This window comes from Aaosphaeria arxii (assembly GCF_010015735.1).
Source record: "Aaosphaeria arxii CBS 175.79 unplaced genomic scaffold BU24scaffold_1, whole genome shotgun sequence".
NCBI classification, from domain to species: domain Eukaryota; kingdom Fungi; phylum Ascomycota; class Dothideomycetes; order Pleosporales; genus Aaosphaeria; species Aaosphaeria arxii.
The window spans coordinates 1876671-1893212 of record NW_022983474.1 but is presented as its reverse complement, the minus strand read 5'-3'; the positions used below and the strand labels follow the sequence as shown (position 1 = coordinate 1893212).

General features: G+C 49.5%; 5 protein-coding genes across 5 annotated transcripts; 1 reads left to right on the top strand and 4 right to left on the bottom strand.

Annotated features, from left to right (window-relative positions):
• Nucleotides 1-712: 712 nt before the first annotated feature.
• BU24DRAFT_339759 (MFS general substrate transporter) lies at nt 713-3064 on the bottom strand (the record flags this gene model as incomplete). Its single annotated transcript, XM_033523198.1, has 10 exons — nt 713-1356; nt 1411-1481; nt 1536-1751; nt 1801-1947; nt 1999-2047; nt 2112-2128; nt 2185-2271; nt 2325-2457; nt 2497-2679; nt 2821-3064. 10 exons carry the CDS (start codon nt 3062-3064, stop codon nt 713-715), a joined length of 1791 nt encoding a protein of 596 aa, XP_033389362.1.
• Nucleotides 3065-4887: 1823 nt separating this feature from the next.
• Nucleotides 4888-6914, bottom strand: BU24DRAFT_416692 (uncharacterized protein). The gene has a single exon (XM_033526522.1). The coding sequence runs from the start codon at nt 6671-6673 to the stop codon at nt 5027-5029; it is 1647 nt and encodes a 548-aa protein (XP_033389361.1). The 5' UTR covers nt 6674-6914; the 3' UTR covers nt 4888-5026.
• Nucleotides 6915-7277: 363 nt separating this feature from the next.
• BU24DRAFT_446126 (release factor) lies at nt 7278-8888 on the bottom strand. The gene is made up of 3 exons (XM_033530746.1): nt 8778-8888; nt 8547-8722; nt 7278-8491 (listed from the first exon to the last, which is right to left on the bottom strand). The coding sequence occupies exons 1-3, from the start codon at nt 8863-8865 to the stop codon at nt 7502-7504; spliced, it is 1254 nt and encodes a 417-aa protein (XP_033389360.1). The 5' UTR covers nt 8866-8888; the 3' UTR covers nt 7278-7501.
• Nucleotides 8889-9413: 525 nt separating this feature from the next.
• Nucleotides 9414-11735, top strand: BU24DRAFT_383030 (gamma-glutamyltranspeptidase). Its single transcript, XM_033524788.1, has 3 exons — nt 9414-9882; nt 9943-10311; nt 10372-11735. The coding sequence occupies exons 1-3, from the start codon at nt 9727-9729 to the stop codon at nt 11638-11640; spliced, it is 1794 nt and encodes a 597-aa protein (XP_033389359.1). The 5' UTR covers nt 9414-9726; the 3' UTR covers nt 11641-11735.
• A 409-nt stretch (nt 11736-12144) lies between these two features.
• BU24DRAFT_361591 (glycosyltransferase family 2 protein) lies at nt 12145-15900 on the bottom strand. The gene is made up of 6 exons (XM_033524151.1): nt 15579-15900; nt 14993-15518; nt 14576-14937; nt 14217-14522; nt 12792-14165; nt 12145-12741 (listed from the first exon to the last, which is right to left on the bottom strand). The coding sequence occupies exons 1-6, from the start codon at nt 15621-15623 to the stop codon at nt 12604-12606; spliced, it is 2751 nt and encodes a 916-aa protein (XP_033389358.1). The 5' UTR covers nt 15624-15900; the 3' UTR covers nt 12145-12603.
• Between the last annotated feature and the right edge of the window lie 642 nt (nt 15901-16542).

The following is a 16542-nucleotide window of genomic DNA, read 5'->3' as shown; positions in this document are numbered from 1 at the left end:
TACTTCAATGATGACAACAGCTGCTTGAGAGTGATTTGGGCAACATACATAGCAAAATAGCGGGAGAGGCACGGTATTCTTATAGAAACATGAATGAGGCTTCTATAGCCTAACTTCTTCAATCCAGACTAATGTCCAGAGTGCGGTTGCACCACATAGGATATCGAATAGGCCGTGAAGCTCAACGTCAGAAAGATACGTGGTCGAACTCGACTGAACGGAGGACGCGGCCTGATGTAATGTCTCAACATTATTTGCAGGTTCCGTACCCCATGCATGTCCTCTACTGCGGGCCCAGGAAATTGTCCTTCGACGATGGAAATGTCGATCAGGCTGGCAGACGAAGGGTGTCAGGAGCTAGACTATATCCGGTATTCTAGACTGTAGAACCCTATTAGATATACCGAATCAACGTTATCGCGGGTGTACTGTAACCGAATGGTAGGGTCTTGGAGGACTATAGCTGCTCTATTGGAATTCCGGATTTGTCTTCAATAGACTCGGTTCAAATTGGGCGTAGAAATGGTCAGGTTAGGTCAGGTCAGGTCCACCCGAGTCAGCACTGAGGGCTACAAGGCTGGGAAAAATACTACAAGGCTGTGAATTTATCAAGATTGAATGCTACTGAACGACTGCAAGCGGTTACAGCATCATTGATTAGGAAACAACCCATAATATAGCGTACATGTGACACGATATCTCTGCAAGGCACTTAGATCTGGACGGCGACACGGTTGGTCTGGTACTTCTTCGTGCTGGGGAGCAGAATGCAGCAGACAATCGCCATCGAACCAAAAGCAATACTCGTGAACCAGACGTACTTCAAACTCTGGCTGTACGCCCACTGGACGCCCTTTGACGCCCCTTGTATTACTGCGGGTGTGACGCCCTCCACGGTGCCGACTTCCTCCGGCGCGGTCAAGAAGAGAGTGACGAACTTCTCCGCTGAGGTAGCAGGGAGGCCGGCCTTCATTGCGTATTCGATGACGTATGATGGAAGCTGTTGCTCGAGCTTGGTAGCGAAAATGTTGTAATAGACGGAGTATCCGATCGATCCACCAACGGTTCGAATCGAGAGGGAGAGGGCGGCGGCGGTGGTGATGACGGCGTCGGGGGCGACGATCATAGCTATTGTAGCTGCTGGCACAAGAACTCCACCGATACCAAAAGATGCAAGAGCACCAAGGGCAACTGTCAACTTTGGGTTTTCAGGAGTGCTACAGGCGAGAGAGCCACCGAAAGCAGTCATGAAGAAAAGCGCAACGAGGAGGATTTCTCGACTGCGCCCTGGGAAGGTAGAGAGGGCAGCATTGAATCCGATAGCTCCGAATGTCGTTGTAAATGCTGGAGGAAGTCCTGTACAAAGTGTTACTATTTCATGATCTTCTCCATTTGCTCATCTGAATTTACCTTTAAGTCCGATCTGCACTGGAATGGGATCGTAAACGTTGGTGAACGTAATTGGGAAGAAATTCAAAATACTGTTGTAATATGTTAGTGTGTAATTTGCAATATTGCAAAACACAGATACAAACCTGAAGAAATTCATTCCAGCAGCGAAGGCAATAACATATGCTAGCCCTACAATACGCTGGCCGCGGAAAAGCTCATGGGGAATCATAGGATGTTTGGCGAATTTCCATTGATGAACGATCCATGCCCCGATGAGCAGAAGTCCGATAATAAGAGTGCATAGCACATAGGCGCTGCTCCATGGGTGCGTGTAACCACCGGATTGAAGGGCAACCAAGCTTCAGAGCATCAGAATATGTCTATAAGGGTGAAAGCATTGCAACGTACAAGAGAGTCAATCCAGTGATTGACAGAACTCCTCCCAGGTAGTCGATCTTCTTGAGAATAGCCTTACGGGAGAATCCTTCGCCACGTGGGTGTGCCTTTGGAAAGTAAGTGCATAGTAGCCCCAATCCGATGATAACATTGTAAATACTACATAGTGTTAGTGCACCGTAGCCTGAAAAAGTCGCCGTCATATCTTACAATGCTACCCAGGGGCCCCAACGCCAACCAGGTCCAGAATTTGTGTGCGCTGAATTCATCAGTATATTTGCATGCTTTGGAATGGAGCCGCTATGTAGCCGATTTCCACTTACACCAAAGCTCAACATACCTGTCAATGATTAGCGTCTTCGTCGTCACAGATTAGAAGGCCGTGGGGGAACTCACATGAGATACGGGCAGAAAGGAAGGACGAAGGCTGTCACAAGTGCTAAAGAGTACCCACGATACTTGACGGGCACAACTTCTGCGAGTCTAAAATCTCCAAATCAGCATCGAAGCAGTAAGCAAGCAACGGGAAAGTTTACCCAGCAAGACCGGTCAATTCTCCTATGGCAGCGCCAACTCCAGATATAGCCATTCCTGCAAGTGCCTGAGCAAAGGAATGCGTGGTGGCCATCAATACGCAGCCGATACAGATGCACAATGAGCCGAACAGTGCTGGGATTCTGCTTGAATGTTAACAGAATGATCAGGAACGAATGACCTGAGGATAGACATAATTTTTCCCATAGATATCTTGCAAATATCCTGCATATGGACAAACGGCGGCGATAGCAAGGATATTTGCTGTTGGGAGCCATGCGGAGCCTCTAGAGAGGCCGAGGTCCTCTGCGATGAAGCCCAGGGAGCCACCGGTGAAGTACAAAATGACTTGAGACCCTACACACATCATTAGTGAAAAATCATTATTAATTTTATTAATGCACTTGAAGCAATGCAGAAGGAATATTTAAAGACAGGTAAATAGCTATTGGAGTGTGTCATGGTCAGGCGTGGGTGGGCAAACTGCTCGCAACATACCTGTGTAAAGACCAGCGAGGAAGATCGCAGCAAGAATACTACGAAGGTTCCATGTAACCTTTCCGTCACTGTCATCCCCCAAAAAAGCATTGTGATTGTCTACATCGATACCCTCCAGCGTCCGTTGCTGTTCAAGGTTCAACGAGGCCTCTGTTGGCGATTGGTTTGCGTTCTCAATGAAGACGGGCTTCTCAACGTCCCCAATCTTCTTCTCATGAGCGAAGTCATTACTTTCGACAGTCATGATGAAGTGTGTGGAAGAAGTCGAACAATGGAGTAGAGGAGGGAGTGAAGGACAAGAGGAGGAGGAGTGAGTGGACACAAAATAAAGCGAAGATCTCTGTCCTGATGTAGGGACATCATTTCTATAACAAGCATGTACCATTCCATTCACTCCCCCACTATCTGTAACTCGTCCTCCTGATGATCTAGAATCGTAGGCCCGTGTTGGATGCTACTTCAGCCACCATATGAGCGAAGTGGAGCCGCTTGCCTGGAATAGACGACAATCCGGGGTAGGAAGTGATAGCGCCAATGTGGAGAAATGCGGGGGAATTGAATTGGACGGGGGCTTCATTGTGTCGACGCGTGGTGGAAATTGATACAAGTTGGTGGCGATTAAAGGTATGCTGACTCGACTCGACGATCATTCGCTCTTTTGATTGGTCTTGACCTTGTTTTTTGCACCCCACGACCACTTCATACCCTCGGATCCACATACAGAGTTATCTTCATTCTGTAAAGCCACTGCTTGAGTTGCTTGGGCGCTATCAAGGAGAATTACCAGGCATTGCCTTATCCCAGACTATTGTAGCCAGTCTAGAAGCGGCAATTGAAGCCACCGGTTTGCGCGGGGACAATTGATACCTGGTAAACACTTCCGAGTACCTTGTCGTCGGAATCGTAGTCGAAACCATGCGGTAATTTCATTCCAAGAAAGACAATTGAAGGCCTCCCTGCATATCTGAATATGCACATGATAATTACACGGCATCGGAGCAAACAACTATAAAGTTATCCTATCCTGATCTGGACGCCTCTGCCTTTGAAACGAGCATGCCAATTTCTACCCATCAATTCGTGAATGATATGCAATCAGCTCTTTCACGAAGCGAATATCTCCTCAGGATCCTGAGATTGCGCATGGGAACTACTGTGGCCCAGCGCCTTGTATCCACTACAACCAACCAACGACATACACAGCTGAACTAGCCCAGGTGACAAGAAGCCATCCTGCGACACTCATAACAAGCCTACGCCCTAGAGAGAGACTTGTATCCACAAGTCCCGCCGCTACGGGACTTCGCGGTAATTTTCGGCCTCCGTCCCGCACTTGCTAAAATGGTCTGGAGCTTGTTTTGATGTGAGTCTGCTTTTTCTGACACAATCTCCAGCAACAGCAGTTTAAGTATGTTGCTCTATGTTTACGGGCGTAAAGGCAAAAGTGGGCGAGCAGTGTAGAAGAGGAGCTTTGTACCAGAGACTTTTGAAGACAGGTCAATCTTCTGAAGCGGGCGGGCAACACTTACAAAATACATTCCTGGGTAGAGTAAGTGAATGTTTGACCTCGGAGAAATTCACTGCGTAAACCCACTGATTCAGACCCATCTACACGTATGGTATGAGTACGGAATGGCCAAGCGTACTTCCCTGGCTTGTGGCGAGTGTCTGGGCCATGAAGACCATCAGAGAAACTAAGATCTGTCATTCCGAAGCATCGTGCGTCGGCAGCGAATCTTAAGCCGTCTAATTTTTTTGATGTGTCGTACTAGGGATTATAGATGCCGAGAGAAGCACCTAGTGCCCAATTGCTGTCTTGTCAATGATCTGAAGGGTACAGACAACTGCTGTCTTCTCAATGATCTGAAGGGTACAGAGAGAGGCAAGTTGGTTGAATGTCTAATAACATTTCGTGCATGCAAGTGTAGATTCACAAGGCCAAGAGACTGTTTTTAACTGACTATAGCATTCCATACAATGTGAGTTCAAATACTGATATATTCCTTCAACTAACTACACTACAATCTTAGATAAATGTAGTAAACTAGATGCAACGTGCTGAACTGGCTACAACATACTTAAGGACTGCTAATCAACTACTCTTAAGCTGGTTAAGCTGGTTACAATACGCTCTAGAAATAGATTTCTAGCTAGGCAATACAAATGCAAGGTCACAGAGAAGGAGAGGACAATGATAATAATAGTACTAAAGACTACTGTTGAAAGAGCTACAATACACTCTGAGATTGCCCGTTGTAGGCAATACAATACCAACAGGGAGCCAGCCAGATGTGACTGTCCTCTGTCTAAGTATTGGTGTTCTTCCGAGCATTAGTGTTCTTCCAGATGTTGATGTTCTTCCGAATATTAGTGTTCTTCCGAGCATTGCTGTTCTTCCGAGTATCGGTGTTCTTCCAAATGTTGGCCTCATCAGTTTATCTTCCTCGGCTTCCTCGTCCCCCTTGCTATTGTCTTGTGATAACTCTTCACATGCGTTATGATCTTCTTCTTCCTCCTGTTTGTAGCCATGGTTCCGCCTTGCTTTCGTCTGCGCCTTCTTCATATTGGCCAGGTTCATGGCCTTTGCTTTGGCGTTGTCAAATCGCAGGAATTGCCGATAGAATTTTGCGTATGTGACTAGCACGAATATGGGCTTTTGTAGCTTCTGTGCCAACTTTTCCCCGATCCACTCATTGAATTTGACTGCTTTTGTTGGCGCAACCGCAGTCTTGTCGTCTACATTGGATTGACTGGTCATCTGGTACCAGTCAAGGGAGCCCAACATGGCGAAATTGATGAGCGCCTCTTTCCAGCCTCCGATCGCAGCATTCGGGATCACGATGAAGCTATATCCCGAGACAGGATTTTCGATCTCGAGCTCGATGATCTCATCCACTGCGACGAGATCTGCTATGTCAGCCAACTCTTCTTCGGCGTCAGGCCCAGATGCTGACACCCGAATTTGGAAAACACGTATAGCAGCAACGAGCCCTACGTATGTCTTCCCCAATCCAACCTCATCCCCAAGCATCGTCGATGAGATCGGCGACAACATGTACATGATCATTGCAGTAGCAGCAACCACTTGGTGTGGCTCAAGAATGATCTCGTGATCGGGGTTCTTCTCCGACATGCTTGCCAGGGAGAGGGTACTCGAGTCAACGCCTACCAACCTGGAGGCGTCTTCGAAGTCTGGCAGAGTCGCAGACGTACTATTCATCTTTCGCGTAAAACGACAGAATTCGTCCACGTTCTCTGTCTCAGATTGGGTTATAGCGGCGCGCGCAAGGTCTATACCCGCCGTTGCGTCGGCAATGCTCTGCTCCTTAATGGAGAATCGTGGTGGAGGGATTTCAAAGGGATCCATGCCGGCAGGGTGGAGTAGGCGACCACCAAGTTTCATTCTCGTGAATATCTGATCGAGGAGTTCCATGGTAAAATCCTCCGTGATTTGGGGTAACATATCCTTTGAGTGCTTGCTGAATCCATTAATGGATTCCTCAAGCTCCTTTAAGGATTTTTCGGCAACATCTTGCGCAAGAGGAAAGCCCGAGGGCGTCATACTCATTTGTTGAGTCAGAAGACTATGTAGACGATGCATATGCGTTGACATCTGATTCTGCTCGTCCGCAGCTTCTAGCTCCTTTGTGTTGAACTTTGTGTAGTCAGAAGGTTGAAGGTATCGTGGGCGGATGGACTTGGTATCGTGCCCGCCCTGGCGCTTCTTCTTTGCTTCCTCCTCTTCATCCACCTCTTCTCCATCTTCTGCATCTCTCCCCTTCCTCTGTACCTTATGTAACATGTGGCGTGCCGCTTCCATCAACCTGTGCCAGTTCTCCGGATGTGCTTTCATCAAAGCACCATTCGCTTCTACTTTTCGAGATTGTGATCTTGTGAAGGTTCAGTTCGCGGGTCCCGAGCTTGAACTGGCGCTGTAATTCGCGGGCGTAGGGTACAAGACCGGTACAGGTATTAGACGGGTCTTCCGCCATAGCTGTTGTTGGAGATATGATTAGAGCAATAAGGCGGAGAATTATGAAAAGGTAGGTGACAGTCTGAATAAGCTTTATGAAGGTGGAGTAAGGTTAATAAAGGAAAAATAGAAGGTTAAGGTGAGAGACGGCGTATATATACTCTTGTTTTAAACCGCCTTCACCTGGGCGCGATCACGTGAGACATGGACGAGATTTTCGTCAATATCTTCTTCCCTAACCCATGTATTGCACTCGGGAGGTAGTTATAAACACATGCAGAGGGCATGCGCGTTGGGTAAGCTGACTACTAACTTCACGTACCTTCTTTGCCTAGAGTAACTATCTCCCAGTGTATTGTAGCTAATTGACTATCAAAAGGCCTTGCGAATATATTTGTAAACATATAGTTGTAGGTTGTAGATGCATATATCTCTTATACTTAATTTCATTTATGTGAAGATGTAGTGTAGCCAGTAAACAGTAGTAAGGTCTTATAAATACACTTATAAACTTATAGTAGCTGTAGGCCATAAACCTATCTTTCTTTAATATTTAGACTAAGATTCTAAGAGTGTGTTGTAGCTAGTCGACAGCATCAAGACTTTGCAAAAGTAACAGTGGATGCTGTAGTAGACACAAAAATCACTTAAGGGAACAGCCTGGCAAGTCAGCACTCTGTAGTGACAATTAGCGCACCATGATGAAGTTTATTTCTTTGCGAACTCTTCCTCTGCAATCATGGCCTCTACGTCCTTTTCTATGAGCCAGTTCCTGACACTTTCCATGACTTTTTCGAGGGTCTGGCCACCCTGGATAACATCGTCTAGATCATGCACTGTTGTGCCACTCCGATGATCCGTGACCCGCTGCTGACCCCAATTGTATGTCCTAATCTTATCGCCTCGTCCCATTTTCGCCACACCAACGACGCTTCTCCTCATGGCAACGATCTCGTCCTCCCTTTTCTCTCGTCTGGCTTGGGCTAGACGCGACCGGAGCAGCTGCCATGCCTTGTCCTTGTTCTTGGACTGCGATCTCGAGTCCTGTATGGAGACCACGGTGTTTGTCGGTAAGTGCGTTAGCCGAACGGCAGACTCAGTCTTATTGACATGCTGCCCGCCAGCGCCACCGGCCCTCATCACCTCCACCCTGACCTCTTTGAGGTCGACGTAATAGTCACTTTCTGGGTCTTCAAAATCTGCCTCCCCAAGACTATTTTCTTGCAAACTAGGCAATACCAGCACGGAGGCCGCAGAGGTATGTGTTCTGCCTTTTGTCTCTGTCACTGGCACGCGCTGTACTCGGTGAACACCTGCCTCGCACCTGAACAGACCGTATGCGTTTTCCGACTCGACTTCGATAACGGCTTCGGACAGCGGCAATCCAGCCTCAGAAGTGCCATTGACATTCTCGTACTTCAGAAAAGTCGTCCGAATATTGTTGCGGTTGCAGAACGATTCGTACATTCGAACTAGATCTCCCGCGAAGATGGCAGCTTCTGACCCGCCTGCGCCAGGCCGTATTTCGAGTAGACATGGGAGGTGTGCGAACGGATGAATAGGTACAAGTGAGGTCGTCAGGCTCTTTGCAGCCTCCGCAAGTGCTGTTCGTGAGGAGCCAAGATCGTCAGCGGCCAGGTCGCGGAGTTCTGCGTCGGTCGTGGGGTCGTGAATCAGAGAGACCAGCTCGGTCACAGACTATCTGTGTCAGTCGAATATTGGTAAGAGGACTGGACTCTCAAGGAGTAAATACCTCGTTTGCTTTGTCCCATGTTTGTAAAGCATTGACAATTGCTGATTGCTGACCGAGTTTCTTTGCTGCGCGAGCGTCGAAGCCATTGGCAAGCTTTTCGGTCAATTCCTTCTGTTCCGAGGCAATCGTACGAGCTCTTGCCAGCAATGCTGGAGAAATCGACTCTGATGTTGAAGCTGTTGGATCATGAGCCCACTTCGCATTGGCTTAATTACGTCACACTTCACTCACTCGTAGATTGGAAGCGAGCCAGCCGCCGAAGCGGAGACCTCGAAATTCGGGTAAGACAGCTACGGCATATCCATGGCGCAACTTTCATGGTTGTTCAGTCTGACACTGGGGTTCAAACGATACAAAAGAAAATCGAGGACTTTGGGACGCGCGACGTTCTCGGGCCGACATCTTGGCAAATCGCATCTTCACGTGATGGACCCTCACTCTCTAATTGAACATATTCCCAAGTACCCTTTGATGTTATATGTAGTCATTTACCTCAAGTTTGATATCAAAATGTACTCAACATTTAACGGTAGAGGCGCTGACATCCAGGACTACATTTTACCCCATCACCTGGATATCTTCCTTCTGCCCGGCCAATTCTAACGAAACCACCACTCTATTACATAAATAGACGATCATGGTACGCCTACAACCAATCCAAATGACGCTATTTTGGAGGCGAACTCCGCAGCGGGAAACGGGAAAGGCACTTCTATATTATTGGACCTGTCAACTTGGGCAAACCGCGCGACGTTGCAAATCAATTTCCCCGCCAGTATCCGTTCATGTCCACAATATCCAATTTGCCTTTGAATAATAAGTCTTATCCGCTTTCTTATCTGTTGTTATCCGACACGAGGTTGCCGTGTTCGCCGTATTCGGAGCTTTGATTATATCGTAGCATCATTACCAGTTCCTACCTAGGTAAGTACCTAGGTATCACTACATGCCGACGTGACTCAATTACCTGATAAATCACTGGACGTTTGTTGATATTTTATATTTTGCCATCTGTTCTCTTCATACAATCACAGTTACACCCGTTTCCTTCTCAGATACAGCTATTAACAAATTGAAAAGCATCAGTGTCACGACTTCAAGAACCCCGCATTATTGACGCTGGTTAACTCTCCCCCACCAACAACTCCACGAGCTTCCCCATAGCATTACCTAATTGATCATGGCACCCAACGTCTACCCACATCCTGAACCTCAATTCATACATTTCCCCAGTCGGCGTTCCGTCGTGCACAGTACGAAGGCAGTCGTCTCTTCGACACAACCACTTGCCACGGCTGCTGGGTTGGACATTCTGAGGAAGGGTGGAAACGCTGCGGTATGGTTATTGCCGATTGTCATTGAGACGAAGCAAAGCATTGACTAATGAACTACACAGGACGCCGCTGTAGCCGTCGCTGCAGCCATCAATGTCACAGAACCTGGATCAACCGGCATCGGCGGCGATCTATTCTGTCTATTCTATGAGGCCAAGACGAAGAAAGTGCATGCTCTCAATGGATCAGGTCGTTCGGGACAGAATGTCACGCTCGAGCAGATCCGCAAAGATTTGAAGATCCCAGACGGACAGACTGGGCAGATCCCAATGGACAGTGTCCATGCTGTTACTGTTCCAGGAGCAGCGGCAGGGTGGGTCGATGTGGTCGAGAGGTTCGGCAGCGGAAAGGTATCTCTGGAGGAGGTCCTAACGCCTGCTATTGAACTTGCGGAGAAGGGTTTTGCTGTTTCTGAACTTTCTGCCACATTCGTAAGCCTTCCTAAAACTCACCTATTTCGATTCGATCATTGTAGCTAACTTCATTTTCAGTGGGCACACAGCGAGTCTGCAATCCGAAAGGCCTCGCCAAACGGCGCCGAAATGCTCAAGAAAGATACCTCAGCACCAGGTGGTGCAAGGGCACCCAAAGCAGGTGAAATTATGAAGAACCCAACCATAGGCAACACTTTCAGACTTCTGGCCAAGCATGGCAAAAAGGGGTTCTATGAGGGTGAAGTCGCTGAACAGCTCATCAAAGTCGTCACCGACCTTGGAGGCCACCTCACGCTCGACGACCTCAAGCATCACGCCGAAACAGGCTCTGAGCCAGTCGACGCCATATCGCTGAAATACACCGGCCAAGGCGTCGGCGACAACACCGAAGGCCACGGCATCCAACTCTGGGAGCACCCGCCCAACGGCCAAGGCATCGTCGCTCTCATGGCCCTCGGCATAATCCAAGAGCTCGAAAAGCAAGGCAAGATCCCCAAATGGTCCCTTTCAGACCACAACAGCACCACGCACCTACACGCCGTCATCGAAGCCCTCCGCATCGCCTTCGCCGACGCCCACTGGTTCGTCACAGACCCCAACGTCGTGAAAGTCCCCTCCGCAGACCTGATATCGCAACCCTACCTCGCGGACCGCGCGAAGCTTTTCGACGCATCCAAAGCCGCCTCGGCGCCCATCCACGGCTCCCCCGCCCACCTCCAGAGCGACACCGTATACTTCTGCGCCTCGGACCCAGACGGCAACGCCATCTCCTTCATCAACAGCAACTACGGGGGGTTCGGCACCGCAATCATCCCCAAGGGCTGCGGCTTCACGCTGCAGAACCGCGGCGCGAACTTCAGCCTCGCACAGTCCGGTCACCCTAACGTTCTCGCCCCGCGGAAGAGGCCGTACCACACTATCATCCCGGGCCTCATCACCTACGCGAAGGACCAGAGTCTGCACAGCGTGTACGGCGTAATGGGTGGCTTCATGCAGCCCCAGGGCCACGTGCAGGTCCTACTCAACCAGGAGGTCTTCAAGTTGAATCCCCAGGCCGCGCTCGACGCTCCGCGGATCTGTATCGGAGCCGGCATGCCCAGTGACGATGGGACGATGACGGACGCGACAATCTATGTTGAGGAAGGCATTGATTCAAAGGTCGTGGAGGAGTTGAGGGCGCTGGGACACAATGTCGAGCAGCTCAGTGGGTATGCGAGGGGCATGTTCGGGAGGGGCCAGATTATCAGGCAGCATTTTGATGATGGGGTCATGGTTTGGAGCGGCGGAAGTGATCTGAGAGGCGATGGTGCTGCTGTGCCACTATAATCGTCCCTGAGAGAGCTATAAATCCGGACTTTTGGTCTTAGTTTTCCAGCGGCGAGGTCACATAATGAGACAATGAGAATTGAACATAGCCGTCTAATGAGTCGTACCTATCTCTACTATGTGTCTCTCTGCTAAGTGTCTCAATTACTTGCCCAAGAAAATCCTTCTCTCTAACCTTATTTTTCCCCTCATCTGATGTTAATTCCTGGGGATTGGTGGATTTAAATCTTTTCAAGGCAGGCAGGCGCTGGTAGCGATTCAAAGGGCTTGTGAGCTCCGCTCAGTGCCTGATGAGCTGGTGACTGATGCTTGTACAATCAAATGGTAGTGTCGGCCATATTAAAAAGGTAGGTGTAGGAAGTTTAGACGGCGTTGTATCATTGGGGATGGCTGATAACAATTGGGCAGAGCATATCGAAGGACTACACAGTACGTTCAACAAGAAAACCACACGTTGAACGATTATTTGCATGTTGGGGACTTTAAGTAGAAACAAAAAATTAACACCATTGTATTTCAGTCGTTAAAGTACTTGTATAATTCAAAAGAAAAAGGCCCTCCTTAATTCAAACATCCATGCCCAGAACTAAGCCCACCTCGAGAATGCCCGCAAATTGTACATGGAGATATGGTCCAATTTCGAAGGGCGTCTTGGAAATGCTCCTGTGTAGGATGATGAAAAAAGTGTTTGAACAAGGGAATATAAGGTGCCTCAGATGCCGCTGGGTGGAATAGTACAGGTCATGAAGATTTCTCCGTCTCCGGCAACTCTCAAAAAATCAAATTTTCTCTTTACCAAATATTCAGACTACTCAGCAGCCAGCCTGCTGGAGTCGAGCATACCAAAACGCCAGCACTTGAAGATCGGAATTGAGATCGTGGGAATCGAAGCATTGATAATGCAACACGGCCGTTGGTAGACTCCGTCTAGTTAGATTGCGCGGCGCGAGAGGAGATGTGCGTTTATCGCCTCCTGACGCAGAAGAAAAGACCGCTGCGGCCCAAGAACCACAGGCAGCCAATGAAACGGATGAGGGAGAGGAATGCAGTTGCCCAGAGTAGGGCCTGGAAGAAACGGGCGGTACGCTCATTGGCATCGGACTACAAGCTGTTAGCAAAAGCGATATACCCTAGAAAATGGAAGTACTAACCGAGAAACCAAGACGACTGAAGCTGTCTTGGGTGATGACGACCGCGAGGGTTGCATTGGAGAAGATCCAGAAAGTCGTGAGATGGGTACGGAAAGACTTGTACGAGTCCTCGAGTGTCTTCTCGGTGCTCTCGACGGGTGGAACGTAAGGGGCCAAAGCACGCTTCACTGTGGCCTCGAACTGGCTGTCAATATCGGCCTGCGGTAGATCAGGCTCCTCGATAACCGTGTGCTTGCCGTCAGAAGCCTTCTCGGTCTTCGCAGATGGGAGAGCATCGGCCTTATCAGCACCCTTGGTTCCCCAGGACACATCATGCCAGTTGCTGAAAGCGTAGACATTGAGGATGTTGATGTACGATGACATGACCAGAAGATACTGCGGGAAAGAAGTGAACATGTGCCATGGGTCAAGGTACAAGAACGAGGCGACGAAGTAGAGACCGAAGGTAGCAGCCAAAGCAATGAGAATGATACCAACACCGTCGGAAGAGAAGAACGATTCAACGAAATCGCCGGCACTGCCATCGGTGTTGAGACCAACGGATTTTCCGCTCGTGAAAGCTTGGACCACGAGGTACATCGACAGGATGATGATGTAGAATTGGACGAGCGCGAAAACGACAAAGGACAGCATGTAAGACCATCTGGAACCTTTGGGACGATTACCAAGGGCGAGAATGAATTGAAGACCGAGGAAGGCGAGGTAGAGGTACTTGAGGACGAGGTTCAGGATTGGCGTAGCTTTATCACCAAAGGGCCAGCCATGACGATTAGTATCCGGGTTGGGATTACCGACAAGATCCATGATAACGGAGGTAGTGAGCCAGAAGGAAGCCAGAGCGAACCAGGAGAGGAAGACGGTGAAGGTGTTGTACAACATCTGGATGTGGAAGAAGAACATGCGAATGATGTTGTGGCCAGACTTGTACATACGACCGAAATGCATCAGAGAGTAGATACTGGCAGCGAACGAACCGTTAAGCCAACGACGACGTTGGCCAATGAATTCAGCAGCGCCTTCCGGTACATCAGTCTCGCCCTTGGAGGACTTCACGTAGGTAAGATGCCATTTAGAGCCAGCCTTTGCAACCAACTCGAAGCAGAGGATACGATCCTCAGCCAAGAACATATTCTTCTTGAAAATGTTCATGCCCTCGATACCCTTCTTTCCGAGGATCTTGGAAAGGGTGTGGTCACCGTGGAAGTACTGCTCGAGCGGTCTTCCCATGATGGCACGGAATCTGTAGGCGGAGAAAGCACCGGGCAACACGGACACGTAACCGAAGGACGATTCCAGGGGCTTGTCGAGAATGTTGGAGATCTTATACTCGAAGTTCTGGGACGCAACAAGAGGATTGAGGAGGTTTTTCCATCCCTGTACGCTTTGTTAGATATTGTCTGTTAAAAAGAGCCAAAATCCATTCACCTTTCCCAACATAGCGTGGATCTCACCACAGGCACCTCCGAGATCCTTGTCGTTGTAGAAGGCTTCCCAAAGAGCAAGGAGAGACTTGGTACCAGGCTTGGTACCAGCATCAAGCAAGATGCAGACTTCCGGGTTCAAGATGCGGCCGAATGCGGTGAAAAGCCATCTGTGAGAATTAATCTTCTTGCTGTTCTTCTGCTTCAAACAGAACATCATCTGGACCGGGGGAAGAGTGCTGGCGCTGTCGTCATGGGGACGGATCAACTGCTGGTTTGGAGTGACCGACAATTGCGTGGTGTACTCGAACTATACCCAGTTAGTTGCTTGTGGTGGCTAGATTTTGCTGATTAACGACTTACGATGTGAGCGACAGTCTCCTTGCCGTCAATGTCACGCTTCATGACACCATCCTGGTAGACACCAACGGTTGCAAGGAGATCGAGAGTACCCTTGTCACAGGGGTCGATACCGTCGAAAACCAAGCAGACAACGATCTTTTGCCAAGCTGGACCACCCTTGTTCCAGAACTCAGATTTCTTCAAGTTGACAATGTCGCGAATGTTCTGCATGACACCGTGGAGGGTTCGCGCAGTCAAGACCTTGTCTTCGTTGTAGTAGGTGATAGCAATGAGCAACTCGGTGTGACGGTTGTACATGGCGGGTCGTAGATTGTAGCCATTCTTTAGGGTGAAATCGTTGGGGTCGCAAGTTGCGGCGGTGTCTGGTAGCTGTCAGCTCGGGTCTCGGCAGTGTCAATATGGAAACCTGAAACGTACATCGCATATGGGTGAACTCCTCGCTTCCACTCTCGAGATCGTTGCGGTACTTAGCCTGGATAGCATTCTGGATGGCGCTGGGCACGGGGTAGTCGGCACTGAGGACGGAGCCCTGAACGAGCTTGACCTTACGGGTCATTCCACGCTTCAAGCCACCCGCGGCACCGCCGCCGGGCTGCTGTCGCTGTCTCCAGGCCTCTGTTGAGCTGGTCTCGCTCCTGGCATATGGCGAGGGAGCACGGTGTGGAGCCCCGAACTCAGAGGCTGGGTCGTAGCCTCCAGTCGCGGAGTAAACATCGGAGGAGCCATCATGTGCCTGGCCGGGATATCGAGTGGGTGTGTCGGAGGCATATGTCTCGGTCAAGCTGTATGTGCTCTGAGGGCGAACATCGGATGCACCGCCGTAGACGCCATGGTGGTCGTCGAATGGACCCTGCTGAGTTCCGGTAGGGTTGTGACCGAGCAACGAACGCTGAACGTCTTCTTCATCACCTTGTTGTCGGTGTGGGGGCTCGTCGTAGCCACGCTGTGAATAGTGTTAGTGATAAGACAACTCAGTAGCTTGATGGAAATGATTGTTGCGTACTCCTGCATGAGGATCCCCATAACCACCAGGTCCTTGGTAGGCCATGATGTGAAGCTGTCCAGGGGCAGGCGGTGGTGAGCTTCGAATGGACTATGAAACGGATGGAGAGGGAGGGAAAGATGAAGGCCGAACGATGGCTGGTAAGGCAATGATGTAACGAAGGAACAAGGAATAGGAGGATGGGTTTTTAGAAGAAAGGGAAAACGAGGGAGGATGGTTTTTGTTGGTGAGGTAGCGTGTGTGAAGTACTCGTAGGAGCAGGAGTAGATACAAGTAGTAAGTTAGAAAAGGTTGGCACGCTTAGACAACAGACCAGGACGAGAGAGAGAGAGAAATGTCAGAGCAGAGAGCAGAGAGCGAGCTGAGAAGGAGGATGGTGGTCAGTGCGTTGGTGCAACGGCCTGTTTGGGATTAGGCCGGCTGTACTGGTAGTGTGTGGTGGAGTATCTTTTGTATTTTACGCTCTGTACCTATTAATATTATACCCGTAAGGAAGTCGAGTGGGCTTGCGCATGCGAATGAGAACGATTTAGTGTGCAGAGAGCAGGCGCAGCAAGAGATAGACTGAGATATGCGGGTAGCGTAGGGCAGCGCAGGGCAATCAGACCGAGTTACTCGTACTCGTAGCAAAGTGGTCAACGAGCATGAGAACGAGGGAGAAAATACAGAACGCAAATCGCAAATACAAAATCGCAAATCGCAGGACGTAGGACGCAGAACGGAAGAAACGCAACTGGGGTCTTCTCCTTGTGCCTCAATCTCAGTCGCAATGGTTGGCTATGTGAATTTCTGGGCTGGCGGAGGGATGGCGTCCACTACGTCGACGATACAGTACACTATGTCCGGTTGAAGACATGATAGACATGATGAGCGGCGATGGGCCACGCCAAACGGCTGCCGGGCCCTACCCGGGGGCGACGATGAAACGCGACAGGAATGCTACTGGATGCGCGCCGGCGGTCTT

Coding starts and splice junctions, on each gene's coding strand:
- BU24DRAFT_383030 (XM_033524788.1), top strand. CDS start 9,727: ATGGCACCCAACGTCTACCCACATCCTGAACCTCAATTCATACATTTC. Junction 9,883..9,942: donor GGAAGGGTGGAAACGCTGCG/GTATGGTTATTG, acceptor TGAACTACACAG/GACGCCGCTGTAGCCGTCGC. Junction 10,312..10,371: donor CTGAACTTTCTGCCACATTC/GTAAGCCTTCCT, acceptor CTTCATTTTCAG/TGGGCACACAGCGAGTCTGC.
- BU24DRAFT_416692 (XM_033526522.1), bottom strand. CDS start 6,673: ATGAAAGCACATCCGGAGAACTGGCACAGGTTGATGGAAGCGGCACGC.
- BU24DRAFT_446126 (XM_033530746.1), bottom strand. CDS start 8,865: ATGAAAGTTGCGCCATGGATATGCCGTAGCTGTCTTACCCGAATTTCG. Junction 8,723..8,777: donor GGCTCGCTTCCAATCTACGA/GTGAGTGAAGTG, acceptor ATGATCCAACAG/CTTCAACATCAGAGTCGATT. Junction 8,492..8,546: donor CATGGGACAAAGCAAACGAG/GTATTTACTCCT, acceptor TGACACAGATAG/TCTGTGACCGAGCTGGTCTC.
- BU24DRAFT_361591 (XM_033524151.1), bottom strand. CDS start 15,623: ATGGCCTACCAAGGACCTGGTGGTTATGGGGATCCTCATGCAGGA. Junction 15,519..15,578: donor ATGGGGATCCTCATGCAGGA/GTACGCAACAAT, acceptor CACTATTCACAG/CGTGGCTACGACGAGCCCCC. Junction 14,938..14,992: donor GGAGTTCACCCATATGCGAT/GTACGTTTCAGG, acceptor GACAGCTACCAG/ACACCGCCGCAACTTGCGAC.